At 39.3% G+C, this 18,462-nt stretch overlaps 1 protein-coding gene across 1 annotated transcript in view; it reads left to right on the top strand.

Moving 5' to 3' along the window:
• MDFIC (MyoD family inhibitor domain containing) overlaps positions 1–18,093 on the top strand; it is a 125,355-nt gene extending 107,262 nt beyond the window's left edge. Inside the window, exon 4 of the mRNA XM_006772144.1 lies at positions 17,162–18,093. Coding sequence (XP_006772207.1) covers positions 17,162–17,409 — 248 coding nt within the window. The 3' untranslated portion in view covers positions 17,410–18,093. The remainder of the gene's footprint in view (positions 1–17,161) is intronic.
• The last annotated feature ends 369 nt before the right edge of the window (positions 18,094–18,462 follow it).

Raw genomic sequence — 18,462 nt, forward strand, 5'->3', positions numbered from 1 at the left:
AAAATGGATTAATATGAAGTTTTCCAATGACATATGAAACCTGCTGAAATTTCTGCTCTAACTTTTATTGGGGCATCAAACTGGAGAAACTGGCTCTCCTAGGTAATACAACGTAATTTAAAGCTAACACTCGAAGTCAAAATTTATTTTTTTATAATAATTATGCTCAGTGAGAGATGCAGAAACTGCATTTTGGAATGACAGAAGAAGAGTTATTCTAGAAAGAACTTTTCAACATCTGTGGTCGATATCTCCTAGAAACTGTGTCCTGTGGAGTGACGGGAGACAGTAAAAGTAAAGCCAAAAGTAGTCTTTGCCTCAGGCCATACAAATGAATTTCATCAAGTCAACAGGGTGTTAATTAAGGGTTTGCCACGTGCCCAGACCAGTGTACTAGATTCTGTAGAGCAATACCATTTCATTTCACTCTTTGTTACCTTTTATTTTCTAAAAAAATTATGTTTTTATTGATTTTTAGATAGAGAAAAAGGGAGAGGAGGAGAGAGATAGAAACATTAATGAAAGAGACACATCGATCAGCTGCCTCCTGCACACCCTCTACTGGGGATGAAGCCTGGAACTCAGGCATGTGCCCTGACTGGGAATCGAACCCAGAACCTCTTGGTCTATGGGACAATGCTCAATCCACTGAGCGACACCAGCTGAGCCATTTTTTGTTATTTTTTAAAGAATACACTTTTAGTCAGAAATAAATATGAACATACTGGCTCTTGAATCTCAATTGAATATCTATATACTGTATATAAAAGGCTAAGTGAGCATCTGACCATTGACGGGCCAGTAGGTATGATGCACACTGACCACCAAGGGGCAGACCCTCAACGCAGGAACTGCCTAGATGCAGTGACTTGGCAGTGGCAGTTCTTGGGTGACACAACTTGAAACCAGAGAGGAGGGAGCCTGATTTTGGGGTGCCTCACCCAGGAACTGCCCTCTTGCAATCCAGGACCCCTTGCGGGACGTCGTCAGAGAGCCGGTTTTGGCCTGATCCCCGCAGGCCAGGCTGAGGGACCTCACCTGCCAGAGGGACCCCGCTCACTCTACAGACACATTTTGAGCTGTGGCGCTGCCTCAGGTGCGGCCTGCTGGGGAGGGACTGTGGGAGGTTGGCTCCAGGGTATGCCTGACCCATCTTGCCCAGTCCCACCCCACCGGCCACCTTCTAATTAATTTCCTTTCATTGTGTACGAATCTGTGCACCGGGGCACTAGTATATATACAGTTTAATATGTATTTGTCCTCCCATACATTTTCTTTCTTATTCAGATTTGGATTTATTGATGAACCTCCTAATGTGCGCCGAGACCTATTATGGCATACCTACCTTTCAGAACCAAAAATCTAGATTGTCTGTCTTTTCAACCTGTGTCTGTACCAAGCAGCTAAGCACTACTGAAGAAACCTTGATGTCCATGAAAATCACTATCACTTACGATATGTGCTCTTAGATCTCAGGTCTGAGCTAGATGCTCAGACTCCCTTACCACATTCAGCAAATCATTACTGAGCTTGCTCTGTGGCAAGTTCTCTTTTGGGTACTGGGCTGATCTGTGAACTGTGCAGACAAGCAGACCTACCTTCTCCCATTTTCCACAGTGCCTACTGCGTTTTGTTGCTACTCTATTTAAAACAAGGCTTCCCGATTTCCAGTCAGTCTGGCTCATTTGTTCGGGCGCCATCCCATGCAAGGTTGCCTGTTGGATTCCAGTTCAGGGCACTTGCCTGGGTTGTGGGCTGGATCCTCGGTAGCGGGTGTGCAGGAGGCAGCCAATGTTTCACTCTTACGTCGATATTTCTCTCTCCCCCTCTCCCTTCTTTTCTCTCTAAAGAGCAACACAGTATTTAAAAACAATGACAAACAAAAATGCGAAGCTCTCCAAAGCTTGCACTCTTCCATAGAGAGAAGAGGCCATGTAGCCATGTTTCAGGGTCTCTCTACCTCGGGCTCCACCTACAAACTTACCTAAATCTGAACTTGTTTTTACCTCCCATTTCGAAGGCAGAGATGCCTGCTTTCTTGTTGTAGCAGCATCCTGTTACTGCAGGTCCTACCATCCACTCGTTCTGTTGAATAGCCCTTTTCATCTCCCGCTTTAACTCTCTTCCAGAGAACAGTACACATACACAAGTCTTTCCTATCTAGCAGTGTCCGTACTGAGAGTGTGTAAGTGTTTGTGCACATGTCTACCTTGATTCTGCATCGCTAGTAGTTTTTTGGGGGGCTTTGCTTCTCTTCACATCTTTCTTAAAAGTATATCTGCCTTAGCAGTCTCTACGTCCCCCTTTTCCCATCACTCTTCATCTCTCTGCTATGCATTCCCATCCCTATCACATCACTAAAATTTCTCTGGCTAAACAGCGTTTGACATAATCTGCCTGAACTGTTCTTCTCTCTGGCTTCCGTGCTCCTCCTTTTCCTGTGGTCTACTCCTTTTCCCCGGCCTACCTCTCTTCCTCAGTCCTTCCCTTAAATGTGTCGTCCCCTTGCATTCTCTTCTCTTTTCACTTGGTACATTCTCCCTGGGTAGCTTAATCGTTTTATTGCCTTGTAAGAGTCTGAGCTACCTCCTATGCCCTTGTTAGTCTATCTCCTGAGCTCCAGACCGCTGTCTCCAGCCACATCTTGGACTCTCCATTTGAGTACCCTCGGAGTTACTATGTCTTATGTTAAACAAATTTAAACCAAACTATTTTTGTTTCTATATGTCTTCTGTGGTAAGTGGCTCCAGAAATCAGGGCATTACACTTTACTCTTCGCACCACGGCCTCATCCAGTGTCTTATGAACTCCCGGTAACACTACCTCCTTTATATTCTTCAGAGTCATCCCGCCTGACCCACTGACACCGTATCATCACTAATGTGTCCCTGCCCCTCGTTTCCGAAATGTCAGATTTCAGGCTTTGTACCTGGTTTTTTCTGCCTCAACAAAAAACAATCATATTCTTCCTTTTTGCCTTTGCACAGCTACCCCAATGCCTGGGACCACCTTTGCTTTCTCTTCACCTGACACATGCCATTTCATCATTTGCTCATAGGGTTAAGCCAACTTGAAGTCATCTTGTATTTAGTATTAATTAACCATTTTCTAAAAAAATATTTTTTATTGATTTTTAGAGAGAGAGAGTAAGGGAGAGAGGGAGAGATAGGGAAGGAGAGAGAGAGATAGAGGGAGAGGGAGAGAGAGAGAAACATTGATCAGCTGCCTCTGGTACACCCCCTACCAGGGATTGAGCCTACAACCTTTCAGTGCAACCAACTGAGCCACACTGGCTTGCACAGCATTAATTAACTTCTAAATTGTGCTTTGAATGTTGTGTTAAGACAACTAATGGTTCTATTCAAGGTAAAAAAGACTCTTACACAGACTTGAACATCTGTTTATAGAAATTGGATTATATCATCATAAAAAGTTAGTGCTTGAAGTGAACTTGGAGATCATTTGCCCCTTCATGATATACATATGGACACTGAGTCAAGGAACTTGTTCAAGGTTACTTAGCCAGTTCGTGACACAGTCAAGACTAGAAACAGGTTTTAATTTTCTAGATCCTAAGAGGTAAGATAATGCTTGGCTGTCCTGCCACTTATGAAGATGGCAGGGTGACATGAATTCAAACATCTTTGTTTTTGTGCCCCCAAGAAGGCTGTTTTTCTGTTGTTAGAAGCCTCACTGAAACCAAATATATGGACAGCAACCACCACCACAGGCACTTATGGGATTCTGTGCATTGAGGGGAGCGGGGTATCCTAGCATTGGCTTGTCTGAATTGCAACCATAAGTGATGAGCTGTGACTCAGGAAAACCTCAATGGGGCGGGGGGGTGGTCCTGATGGAGTGCAGAGGGTTGGGAAACAGCTCAGTGGGAGGGTTTTTATTTTTATCTTCTTTTCTGTAATTTAAAATAATATAGTTAGGCCAAAAAATGTTTATTCTCTGAGAAAGCTGTTTATCTGCTTTTGTCAGTTTTAGAGTACTTGCAAACAGCATGTTCATAGATTTGCTTAGCTCTGAAATAGCTTGTACAGTAAATTAAGGTGGAAGTATGTATACCTTATAATTTCAATGTCACGCTGTCCTGTTTATCTGAGGGTTGTGATGGTGCCTTAAAGAAATCAAATAGTGTTAATAGAGAACATGGTTGGAGAGGGAGGGATGTGGCAAGAGTAACAATTCAATCATTGATTCATAAATTAATTCCATAAATAACAGGATTTATCTCCTATGCACTGCTTTGAAATGTGCTTTGGTGTCTCATTTTGCTGTAACATTCATGTGGTTTGTTCTTCTTCATCTTGGCTAGAGTGTACGTTAGACTCCTGTGCCTCTTTGGCCAGGGCCAGGGAGGGCCTCCTGGGACTGACTTCTCAAGGTGAAGCTTCTGCTGCCTTCAGAGTCCTGTACCTCCTGCTGGGGGTGCTGCTGCTTCCTTCATGGGGGCCTGCAGAACACTCACTGCTTGGCCCCTGCCCTTTGGACTCTTGCTGTTGTGCCTTAAAGCAGCCCTGTGAATACTATCCGTTTCCTCCTAGTGTGTTTCTTTCCTCCCAGGCTACCATGAAGACCTGCCCTGTGGGTCTCTGTAGTAGGTGACTGTTAGTAACTAAACCATTCAGTATGAGGAATTCTGGTTCAAGATTGTGACGTAGGAAAATCCTAAACTCACCTTCTCCCATAGACATCTGTGCATCGATAGCTACCTATAGAGCAAATTCTGCTGAAAAATAAAAACCTAAAATCTAGTCAGTTGAATTCTACACATTAAGCGAGTGAGAAAAAACAAACACATCGTAGCTGGAAGAAGGGCTGAGACATAATGGTGCCATAAATCCAAACTTTGGAGTGATGACCCACAATCAGGAGGGAACTCAAAACCTGAAGTTTCTCTCTAAGGAATGAAGTGTTTGAACTACACATTGGACACCTCAACTTTTAAGACCTGCCCCTGAGACATGAGCCCCCAAAATTTCAAGCCTAGTTTTGAAAACCATCGGGTCTCGGATTCTTGCGATTCTCAAGGCTGTAGTGAACTGAGAAGTTTCTTCAAGGGCTCACAGGCACGGACCCACCCCCAGGGCCCAACACAGAGCCAGCCAACTGAAAGACACCCAAGATTTAATGTGAAAGAGTCTCATTTGCTTATCTTAACGCGTTGGCCTGAGGGTTAGGAGTTTACCACACATCTAGGTGCCTGCTTGGGTACTCTCCAAGGATGGGGGCTGGCAGGCATCATCTTTGTGTTCCCTCTCTCTCTCCCCAGCTCATCAACTTGCATCCTCCTCAGAGACTTGAGAAGGTAGGCACTATCGTCTTGCTCTTCTGCCACTTTTCATATTATTAGAATTTCCGGAGAGAAGCTTGTACATGTGTCCTGTGCCCTGGGTTTTGCTGCTGCTGCCCAGGGCCACCACTTGATCACCGAGCTCTGGTGGCAAAGGGCTTGAATCCTTGGGTCCCATTGGACTATAACACCAGAGAGACAGTTCTTGGACAACTGTCGCCTGTAGGGCCTGCACAGATAGAGACTAAAACATATCTGCAGTGATTCTGTGAAGAGGCCTATGTGCTTGACCTGAGCGTTAGCATTGGGCAGCCTTCAGATCTGGCACACAGTTACGGACCTAATGATACGCGCTCTGGGGATACAGCCCGGTGGATGCCGTCTTTGAGCTCGCCTCTGCCTTACTCCAGGCCATTGGTAGCTCCTGGGAAGGATACTGTACACTCAGAGGGTGGTCAGGAAACACCTCTAGATTGTCTGGTCCTGGGAGGCAGTGGGACTTCAGCTTGGGGTTCCACAGGACCATACCGATTGGCAAACTTTAAAAGCTGCTACCTGACATTCTGGCTCCAATCAGTCTGAATCTAGTTGCTGACAGATCCTCCCCTTTGAGACAGTGACAGGTAGTGGCACACCTTCAATTAGTGGGAGCCACTAAAATTAAGATCGTTTGGACAATCACAAAAGGGTTGAGAGACAGAAGAGACTTAGGGCAAGTTTGTACAAGGAAGTTCAACTCGTACATGAGGCTACTTCTGCAGCCTGGGAGAGGTGGCCATTTTATACACTGAATAGTAGTCAACACAGTCAAGGAAAATGAAGAAACAAAGCATATGTTCCAAAAGAAACAAAAGGACAGAGCCTAAAGATAGTCCTTCATTAAACAGAAATAGGTGGTTTACCTGATAAGAGTTGGGGGAAAAAAAGGTCTTAATTTTGTTCACTAACGACTACAATAAATAAAAAAAAAATTAAAATGTGACATTAAAAACTTAAAAATTAGGGGGAGTAAAAATGTAGAGGTTTAAGAATATGTTAAAACTTAAATTGTTATCAAATTAAAATAGACTGTTAGAAATGTATGTTGTTATATGTAAGCCTTCTGCTGACCACAAAGCAAAAACTTGTAGTAGATGCATAGAAGTAGACACATAGAGAGGAATCTAAGCATACCGATCAATAAATATTTTAAATGAAAATGGACTGAACCCTCCAATTAAAAAATGGGTAAAGAGATTAAAAAGGGGGGTCATCTGTAATGCAGTCAACAAAACACACACACAAAGAAACAGAAAACAAGACCCATCTATAAGCTGCCTATAACAGATCCACTTCAGCTATAAGAAGCACACAGACTGATAGTGAAGGGAAGGAAAAAGATATGCCATGCAAATGGGAACCAAAAGAAAGCTTCTATAACAATACTTACATCAAGCAAAACAGACTTTAAAACAAAGACTACAAGAAGGGACAAAGAAGACCATTACATAATGATAAAGGAGTCAGACCAACAAGAGGATATAACATTTGTAAATATTTATGCACCCAACATAAGAGCTCCTATTTACATAAAGCAGAATATTAACAGACTTAAAGGGAGAAATAGACAGCAATAGAATAATAGCGAACTTTAATATCACACTTTAATTTATGGATAGATCATTCAGACAAAACCAATTAGGAAACATCTGCCTTAAACTATCAGGTGGACTTAAGACATTGAAATCATAAGACATTGGTGTTTCTCTGTCTCATTTATTTCACTCAGCATACTACTATCTAGATCCATCCATGCTGTTGCAAAAGGAAAGATTTTATTTTATTTTTTATGGCCAACTAGTATGTCATGGTGTATATGTACCATAGCTTTTTTATCCACTCGTCTATATCAAATACTGGGGTTGCTTCCATAGCTTAGCTACTAGTATTGTAAATTGTGCTGCAATGAATATAGGAGTGAATGTATTCTTTGAAATTAGTGTTTTGAGTTTCTTCAGATATATTTCAAGAATGTTTGGTAAAATGCTTCTTTGCTTTTATTGGTTGTAATCAGTGTGTTCAGATTTTCTGTTTCTTCTTGATTCAGTTTTTGAAGATTGTACATTTCTAGGAATGTATCCATTTTTTTTTCCAGACTTCAGTTTTTTAGCGTATTATTGTTCATAATATTTTCCTATAATTCTTTGTATTTCTCATAGATATGTGCACCCCTGTGTTCACTGCAGCATTATTTACAATAACTAAAATAGGGAAGCAACCTGAACGTTCATCAATGGATGAATGAACAAAGAAGTGGTACGTATGTACAATAGTTAGTCAGCCATAAAACAAACAAACAAAACAAGGAAATTCTATTTACAATAACACAGAAAGACCTTGAGGTGTCATTATCCTTAGTGAAATAAGTCAGAAAGAGTAAGACATATATCTTATGATCTTACATATACATAGGATTTTTTAAAAAGGAAACACAACTATGAGCTCATAGATATAAATAGATTATTGGTAGTGGCCAGAAGTGGGGGTTGGAGGTGGGCAAAATGAGCAAACTTCAAAAGATAAAAACTTTCCATTATAAAACAAGCAATGGAGATGTAGCATACAGCATTGTGAGTAGAGTTAATAGTACTGTATTACACATTTTAAGGTTTTTAAGAGAGTAGATCTTAAAGGTTCGCATCACAGGAAAAAAACAGTTGTAACTATATATGATGACGAATGTTAACTAAACATTGTGGTAATCATTTCAGTGTTTACAAATATCAAATCATGATTCTGTATACCTGAAACTAATATAATGTTATAGGTTAGTTACAACTCAATAAAAATAAATAAATAAATAGTGTCCAATATGGCAGGGTTGTTAACTTACAATTATCATTATCACCACCTTTTGCAGGATTACCCCAGTGCTTACTATATGTCTTTTTTAAAAGCTGATTTATTTTTATAATGTACACTTGCACAGTATTTAAACAATAACAATTAAGAGGTGAAACTAAAATGTGATTTGTGAAATAAACATGGTTGCAAAAATAAAAATAGGAAAAATATTAAACTAAGCTTCTGGGAGATATCTCTTAGATCATTTTTATGCATATATATTTTTTTTTCACTAAAAGTAAAGGATTCACTTATTATATATTGTCCTAGCCATAGATGGTATTTTGACCAACTTTAGTAGACTGTTAGACATTTATTCTTTCTAGGAAAATGCTTTCAATATCTAAAGTATTTTTTATCCAAAATTATATTTAACCTTGTTATTAATAAAACTTTTTGGATTAAAATACTTCAACTGGCCAACTTTAATACCGTCAGCATTGAATAGGTTCAAGTAAAGTATCATCTTACTATTTTACTTTCTAGCTTCCTGAGAAGATAATTGTGTAATAATTTACATATGGAAACAAATTATTATTTTTAAATATTCTGTAGCCAGACGCAAGACTTACTAGTTCCTTCTGAGCAGATTTCTCCTCCACTGAGCTCCACATTCTCTTAGAGTGGCCTCATGGTGCTCCCCTCTTAGGTTCAAGCCTTTTCTAACCCTCCTTAGGTTAAGACAGAATGGCCCTATTTTGTTGTGGTAATCAGAGTGAATGAAAGAAACATTGGTAGGTTTCTTGTTGCTATCACAGTAATAACATTTAGTAAGTACTTACATGATAAATCCTTTATTGAGAATTTTATATGTGTTGTGTCTTTTAATCCTCACCATAACACTGAGAACATTTCTATTACCAGCTATTAAATTTGTAATCATAAAGTATTGTAGAGGTTCAACAAATGTAGGGATTATTTGTGCCATCAAGATTTTTAGCTTTTCTTTTCCCTCCTGTCTACCCTCTCTCAGCATGTAAAGTCTTTTATTTATTTTTAATATATTTATATTGATTTCAGAGAGGAAGGGAGAGGGGGAGAGAGATAGAAACATCAACAATGAGAGAGAATCATTGATCGGCTACCTCCTGCAAGCAGAGAGAGAGAGAAACATTCATGATGAGAGATGCATTGATCAGCTGCCTCCTGCGTGCCCCCTACTGGGGATTGAGCCCCAAACCTGAGTATGTGCCTCAACCTGGAATCACACTGTGATCTCCTGGTTCACAGGTGGACACGCAGCCACTGAGCCACGGCGGCTGGGCTGTAGACTGTTTTACACAAACACCTCTACTAACTGAGCGTTTGCTCCTGTTCAGATTTCTGTGTAAAGCACCTGGGAAACACAAGGTATCTTAATATATATGTCATTTTCCTAAACTTTGTAAAATGCATCTCTTCAGAAAAGACGGCTTGAATCAGTGCCCTAGTTAGGTCATGCCCCAATTACTGGACCAAACTCTTTGGGAGTTTGGAATAGTTAATGAATCAACTGCAGGTCAGGCAGCAGGATAAACGAATAAGAGAAGCAAAGAAGCTGTGCTGTCTACTTACTGTAATTTAAAAGACAAATGCACCTTGCATAGGAGGAGGATGGATTCTAGAATTTGGACAAGTGATAGGAAATTTACTGAGGAGTCATTTTGTGGGGTCTTGGAGAATGGTGCAGTTTTTTCCCAAGGTTCTTTTGAGTTTGGTGAGATGAAAGATAATAGTAAAGATTATTGTTTTTTCCAAGTGTGGTCATCTTTTCTCTTTTTTAAAATTAATCCTCACCCGAGGATATTTTTCCATTGATTTTTAGAGAGAGTGGAAGGGAGAGGAAGAGACAGAGAGAAACATCGATGTGAGAGAGACACACTGATTGGTTGCCTCCTTCACGCACCCTGACCAGGGCCGGGGAACCTGCAACTGAGCTAGCTATGTGCCCTTGACCATAATCAAACCCTGCACCCTTCAGTTTTTGGACCAATGCTCTATCCACTGAGCCAAACCGTCAAGGGCCAAGTGTGGCCATCCTTGTTTTGCAGTGTAAAATGTAGTTCTCTTTATTTTACCTCCTAACCTAACTCACTTTCCTCAGCAGGTAAGTGGTGATGGCTTTCTGACTGACAAGCAGTGTGCCAGAGGGTTCTGTGTGGGAGGCGCATTTCCAGTTATGCAGGCAGCAGGTCATGCTAGGGCCGGTGCCAGATGCTGCGAGTCCTCTGGCTTAGAGACAGGGAGCTACTTGGAGCTGAGCTACTGCGCTGTCTTAGGAACTATTTCCTGCCCCCACGAACACTTGAGAAGCAGAACTCCCTGGAGATGTCTGTCTCGTTCCTCACAGCTGGCTCTTCCTAGAGGCCATACACAACTTAGCCATTCTGTTTGGGATTCAGGACCACCGAAACTTACTCCTTGCCTGCTTTTCTATTTGTGTTGAGCAATAACAGTCACCATGGAGCAATATCTGGGAGGAAGAATGCCTCACCCAGTTGGGCTTCTCTGCACCAGAGTCCCCTGCCCCCTTACCAGGCAGATGGAAGCCTTAGCGACTAAAGACATGGAACACCCGTGGGTTCTCTGTAGTTTTGAAGCTACAGAGTCAGGTTTTATCTCAGTGCAATTTCCTAAATTACTCATTACGCCTTTTCTAATGACTTCATGTTCTAATCTGTATGGCTTTTTGGCATACTGTTGGCCTCTCAAAAGGAGAATGAACCTGTGTCTCCGTATATAGTTTACGTGACAGGGATCTGAGTGAGTGTGTTTTCAAGCATTCTAAGTCTTAGGAAATGTTACTTGAGATTAGTCAAGATAAGACACATGCAAATCTGCATATATTTTTTTTTCTTTTTGCTCAAAAAGGGGCTGTTGGTTATTCTCAGAACTCACTGCTCTTTGACTTCCCTGTATTCCATTGTTTAGTGTCGTTGTTCAAAGAAATTTAAGAGCAAGTCAAACCACATCTTGAAAGAAGGAAACTAAAGAAATATAGACTTGTTTTGAACATGTTTTTATTGATTTCAGAGAGGAAGGGAGAGGGAGAGAGAGAGATAGAAACATCAATGATGAGAGAGAATCATTGATTGGCTGCCTCCTGCACACCTCCTACTGGGGATCGAGCCGGCAACCCAGGCACATGCCCTTGACCGGATTCGAACCTGGGACCCTTCAGCCCACAGGCCAACACTCTATCCACTTAGCCAAACTAGCTAGGGCTAGAAACTTGTTTAGACTAGAGCTGATAGTTTTCTGGTGGCTCTTAGTCGGGGTTTCTTTTCCTATAACAAACTGCTTTCCTCATATTTTCCCAGTAGTTTGGGCCATATATGATTGGGTACATCAGTTGGGGATCATTTCCTTATTAAATGAACATGCTCTTAAAGAAATGAATCTTCACTCTCATTTTTAAACACAACAAAGCCCCTTGGATTAGTCACAGATGTTTTCATCTGTCATCTGAGATGCTGCTTAGGTCTCAGTGGTTACCTTCATTGGTATTGGGAAGCTTATTTCCAGATATACCAGCTACATGGCTTTAACACGGATGACCTTCTATAAAACGTAAAGATTTTGTTTGGGTTTGTGTCTGCAGTGATTCATAACTTAAAAAAAAAATAAAACATTGTGCTGAAGATTTCCTTTCATAGTTTTTTTTTTTTTTTTTTGCTACTTGGCTGCTGGTATAAATTTCCCCCCTCTAAATTTGCAGTAGCTGTCCATCTTGTGCTGTGTTCTCCTCTCAGTCGTCCACTAAATTGTGCAGTTCTTGGTTGGCTCGATTTGGGACAGGGACCTTTTCCTAAAACCTAGCTGGTTTCTCAGAGGTTAAACTGCACATATGACTGAATAAAACCATAAAAACTAAAAACCTCAGTAATGGGGCAAAGAATTATTTCAAACAGTGAACTTCATGGATGTGGAGGAATCATCTTTTTTATAGTTTGATCTCTATTCAAGTCTTAGTTTGATAATTCTTATAATCCTCTCTTTGCTTCAAATAAAACCAACATCTTAATGCCTTTTATGAATTTTGATTCTGCTGGGGTTGGTGGGGATGGAGGTGGTAGAAACTGTAACAACTATTTTTTCTTAGTTTATTTAACTTTTATTAGCCCAAGTCACAAATAAACTCTTTCTAGAACACAGATGAAAAGAAAGATGTTTCTGGCAAGGAATACAAAGTCAGATTATTAATTGATTTGGTAATATTAGGGATTCATTTTTTCCATTTGGTTGTTATATTTGGTGTTTTCTACTTATAAAGTACAGGAAATAAAAGTCTATGGTAGATGTCTCTGTAAATTCACTTTGTTTCGTATCACTTTAATCTCTAGAATGCATTTTGGTTTGTGGGTTTTTTTTAGGGGCCTGTTAATAGATTTGGTTTTTCACAGTAGCCCAAGCGCTTTTCCAGTAATTACATAGGAGGTGTGTTTAGATAAGTTGTCTATTTTTGTAAGTTTTGATATTTACATAAAGAGCTTATCATTTTGAGACCTCTGTCGTTTTTACCACTCTAGTTTTTCCACTAGAGTTCCTATGTAATAGCAACATTGTTCTTGTTCATATAACTATAGGCCTTAATTTTTATATTTTAATTAGACAGCGTTCTTTCTTTTGATTGTGACATCTCTTTCTTATGTCTGTTTTGACAATGTGACTGGCAGCAATTCATCAACTTTACTCTTACTTGGTGAAGGTTAACATTTACTATCAACTCTTCATTAAAACTGAAATTCAGAATCATCTTTAGAAAGGAAAAGGGACTTGACTCAAGGCCAAAAACAAATCAACAAGACAAATCAGCAGAATGTTTTGGATTTATAACTGATGTCTCCCCCCATTATTAGGAGTAACCCAGCCCAACGAGAGGCAGCTGCTACTTATTGCCTCTATGACTGGGATAAATTTCATAAATTTCCTATAAATCTTTCTCTGTATTGCTAAAATGGGGATAACTGCTGCTTAGGGATATTATTGGAATTGAATGAATTAATATTTATAAAGACCTTAAAACAGAGTTCAGTATAAAGTCAGTTTCTTAAATAGTTTTGTGTGTTTGTTTGTTTTTTTAATGAAAGAGTGATGAAAACACTGCCCCAAGATAACACCTATTTTAATTCTGACAACAGCCAATAAATACTTTTTCTTCACTAATGTTAGGCTTCCCGTGTATGTAAAACCACCACTCAAACCTATTAGTTATAGAAATCATGTGTTATAGAAGACAGGCTAGAAAAGGAGTGTTTCATCTATTTAGAGCTAAGAACTTTTTAAAACATTTCTTTGTTTACTAAAAATACAAAGACAGTAACAGATTAAATTAACTTGTAGATCTGTTGGCTAAATGTAGGAATTTGGAGAGATTTTATTCTTGGCTTAGGACTTCCGATTTCTGTATGACAGCTGTTACTATTGTCTACAATCTGGAAGATATTTTAATTTTCAAAGTAATATATCCTATGAATGGAATGAGTTGTTTAGTTTGGAATGCCAATTCCACCTCTCTTCATCCAAGACTATTGATTTCACACCAATAACACTCAGTTTGTTCCTCCTGATTACTTACTGGTGTCTTCTTCCTTTCTGTATATAGGCGTGGCTGGCTCCCTTGTTCTGAATCAGACACAGAAACTGTTTATTTATTTATGCTCCCAAATCTTAGCAATGCCTCCTCTTCTTCTCACTAACTTGTCAGACTTGTCCATTTGCCCCTTCACTTCCTCAGCCATCCAGCCCCATATCTCCAGCTAATTACAAAACAATTTGGATTTCTATTGATAACTTCAATTTCTCACGGTCTAAAAACTAACTCATCTGTCTCTTGTCATCTAACTGAGAAAGCCACATACTGAGAAAGGACAATCATATTTGACAAAGGCCTGATATCTTGAATATTAAAAACTTTACAAATCAATAAGGAAAAAAAAGAGGCAAATCAATAGAAAAGTGAGTGGAAAGCATGAACGCGCTGAATATCCGTTTCAAAGAAGAGGAAACATGAATGGCACGGAAACATGAAAAGGTGTCCAAACTTAGTACACAAGTAAAACCACAGTGGGACACCCGTTCCTCCTCAACTAATCGGCATGTATGAGATTATGCCAGTGTCAAAGACTGGCGAGGAGATGGAACTGTGAGCATTTTCATACTTGATGGGTGGGAATACATTTTGGAGCAGTCATTTGGAAACAAATTTGGAATTACCTAATAAGATTAAACATATGCACACCCTGTGACCCAGCCATTATTCTGCTACTTATTTAGCATTTGTGCTCTAAGAGACTTGCACAGAATTGTTTCAAACAGTCATGTTTAGAATACCAAAACACTGGCAGTGACCAAATATTCATAAATAGTATGATGGATAAATAAATGATGGTACATAGAACAATGGAATACTATACACCTGGAAAATAGGTGGACTGTAGCTACATCAGTCAACAAGGGTAAATCTGAAACACATACTTTTGAACAAAAATGCTATTGAACAGGAATTCTATGGTGTTGTTTTAAAATTACTCAATTAAAGGTTCTTCAGTGTCAAGTGAGGTTTTTTTTTAATATATTTTATTGAGTTTTTTGCAGAGAGGAAGAAGTTCTTCAGTGTCAAGTGAGGTTTTTTTAATATATTTTATTGATTTTTTTGCAGAGAGGAAGGTAAAGGGATAGAGAGTTAGAACCATCAATGAGAGAGAAACATTGATCAGCTGCCTCCTGCACACCTCCTACTGGGAATGTGCCCGCAACCAAGGTACATGCCCTTGACCAGAATCGAACTTGGGACCCTTCAGTCCACAGGCTGACGCTTTATCCACTGAGCCAAACCGGTTAGGGCTCAAGTGAGTTTTTGTAGCTTCTTTCTTTCAGTCTTGAAATACAGCATCCAGCAGAGGAAAAGAAAGTTAAGATCATGAGTGTGACTTACTGCCAGTTCAACACTATTTTCATAATAATAATAATAATGATAATAAAGCTAGCTCGATATAACATTTCGAATATTTTACAAATGATAATAATACGATTCCTATAAAAGCTCAAATGTACAAAGACATATAACTTTAGATATTAGGATAAAAGTTTATAAAGAGATAAACCGCAGACATGCTGTAGAAACCCAGTACTTTCCAAGGTTATGAATGTGGATTCATGTGGGTGCTCTCCATATTCTCCTGATAGGATCGGCTACTACTAAAACATTAGGGAAGATGGAGAGAAACTTGCACACCCTCACAACTCTGTGATCTTTTTTCCAGTTGTTCTACAGACCATTGTATCTCAGAGTGGGCCCAGGAATGAAAGGAAAGGTTGTGGCGTTCTTTGAAGCCTTAAATTCTACAAACAGCTCTAGAGTTTCTCTTTTGAATTCTTTTCGGACCCTCCCTACTTTGCCACCTGGCATTTAGAATATGACCTTGTGTTTGCACATTCCCCACTTTTACAAAGTTAGAGATTATGAAGTGAGAGACTATAGAGGAACGGGCATATTCAAGGAGTTGGGGAGCTTATTATGGGATGGTCACACAATTTCCTGAAACTCCTTCAGAGGCACTCAATTTTCAAGCCAGTACTGAAACATAATGGATGTGACTGGGATGGGGTGGGGCGGCTCCGCATTGCTGCTGCTGGAAGCAGAATCCCCTCCTCAAGCTCTCATTGTGTAAAATACAGAAAAAGCGAAACAAAATACCAACCAACAACACACAAACCCAGAAACAGTCCTGGTAAAAATGCACAAGTATTTCGGAAATTGGAAGAAGGTCCTATAACATGGTCTTAAATAATTTTATGACGCATGTTAAAGTCCCCCAGAAATAGAAATTTCTTCAGCTGCTCCTCTCACTTGCCACAAAACTCTAAAGCAGTGATTTCCAACCAGTGCGCTGCAGGGATTTTTAAAACATGCAATACCTGACTAGTCAGAGGCACTGACTTTTCTTCCCTTAGGTTGAAAAAAAAAAAAATGACAACAACCAACACAACAACAGCTGTCCAGTGTGAATGAATCAAAATCAAACCTATTTTTTTTATCAGATCAGCAAAAGTATATATTTGTTGGTGTGCGGCAGAATTTTAGTAATTAGTTTATGTAAGCTGTGACATGAAAAGCTTGAAAGTCACTATTCTAAAGGAAAGTTTAGAATATGGGGTATGAAATCTCTAGATTATGATCTCTTTGATTTCTGGCCTTTTTATGTCAGTTGGTGAAGTTTGCTAAAGATTGTTTTAAAGAGGGATCATTAGAGATGTCCCAGGCAATAATAGAAATGCAAAGACTTTGCCACACCGGCAGTGGGAGAGCGTCATTCACAGTTGTTAAGGGACAAATCCTTTGTTAGAAATGGGCAGAAGAACTTGGGTTCCAGGAACAATGGTTGGACCTAAACAGAAGTCTCAGTTTTTCTTTAGTTCTTGTGAAACTAAAAATATTTGATGCCATGAAATTGAGTCAGTTTTATTGGCAACTAAAACATGCTGATCCCAGTTGAATAGATTCCAATTTAACTATTGATTCCCTTATTCAATAATATACTGAATATGTCTTTTTTTCTCTCAATTTTTGGAGCAGTTGAAGGAATTTTTTTTATTTCTGAAAGACTTCAACGTCATGGACTCATTTTAACCTATGTTATAGAGAGCAGTAGGATACAGGGAAGATGGATATACAGAAGGGGGGACCTAGTACTAAGGATTGTTGCATAGTGTGTGACAGTAATAATCTCACCCACATCCACTCGTGCATGTATAGACAGCTACAACCTTTTTTTTCTTCCCACATGGAGTCTTAGTTCTAAAGTTCATTCATCTAGAATTTAACTTAAGTTTATTTTTGAGCTTTCAGCCTACAAAAGGCTTCTAGGAAAGAATATCATTGGGTTCTGGATTACTTATTTTGACCAACTTATTATTCAGCCTCTTGATGATTTCTGTATTTTGTGTTCCTCCTTTTTTTCCCACTCTGCGGCCTCTTCCTGATTGAAAATGAAGATTGCTGTGTCCACTGCATCCTCGCCTGCTTGTTCTGTGAATTCCTGACCCTCTGCAACATCGTCCTGGGACAAGCTTCCTGTGGCATCTGTACCTCAGAGGCCTGCTGCTGTTGCTGCGGAGATGAGATGGGGGATGACTGCAACTGCCCTTGTGACATGGACTGTGGCATCATGGACGCCTGTTGTGAATCATCAGACTGTTTGGAAATCTGTATGGAATGCTGTGGAATCTGTTTTCCTTCATAAATATTTATCTTTTGTTTGTGTTAAAACTGGAGAGTGTTTTAAAATTTTCCTTTTAAGGAAAAAAAAAGCACATGGTAAGATTTCATGAAACAAGCAACCTAGTATTTGCACTGTTAACTCATTTTAGTAATCCCTGAAAGCCTTTTTCCCCTCTAACCAAATCTGCTTGGTTTAATATGTGAAACTTTAACTACTTTTAAGCTCTTTAATAGGATTCAATGACTAAGGGACATTTTGACCAAACCCCCTCCCCCAAAAAACAACAACAAAAACAAAACTAAATATTTCCTCCTTTTCATACATATTTCTATTTCTTTTAATCATTATCAGAAGGCTTTTGCTCCAAATGTATTATTTCTCCGTGGGTATTAAAAGCAGACTAGTTTTCATGTGTATCTATTAATGGTTAACAGTAAACATTTTTACTTTAAAGTAAACTTTGGGAAACAAATCCAAATGGCAGTTGGGCGCCCCCAGTTTACCTTTATGCTCTGTTCTCCCCTTTCTCCATTTGTTAAACAGACATTGAGTGCCTACTGTGTGTCATCTGCTGAGATGCAGAGATGCATTCAATTTCCATCCACAAGAGAATAGAGTTTAGCGGAGGAACGAGACCTGTAAAAAATGAACCACGAGGCATACTGTGGGGATTATGAGAGAGAGAAACTCAAAAGGATATAGGAATGCAGTACACAGAAAAGAACAACTAATATCTGCTGGAATGTCCAGGAAGGTTCAAGGAGAATGTGACATTTGAGGAAACCTCTTAGAATGAGTGATTCATCTGCTACTGGAATGAGTTATTTGGATTTAGGGCAAAGTTTTAGGTGAATAGCCTGAACTGTGTGTGTTTTTAAGCAGTTAAAGAAAAAAAGACCTTAAGTATGTATTCTCTTTAGTAGTAAAACCTATAGCTTAAAAAAAAAACTATAAAATTTAAAATATACATTTTTTTACACATAATTTAAAAGTTTTGATAAAGTTTTGGATAAAAACAGAAGGCCTTATTTAAAAACCATATTTTCTAAAGAATGTGAAATATTTTCGACAAAT

Source organism: Myotis davidii, unplaced genomic scaffold, assembly GCF_000327345.1.
Source record: "Myotis davidii unplaced genomic scaffold, ASM32734v1 scaffold1063, whole genome shotgun sequence".
NCBI classification, from domain to species: Eukaryota; Metazoa; Chordata; class Mammalia; order Chiroptera; family Vespertilionidae; genus Myotis; species Myotis davidii.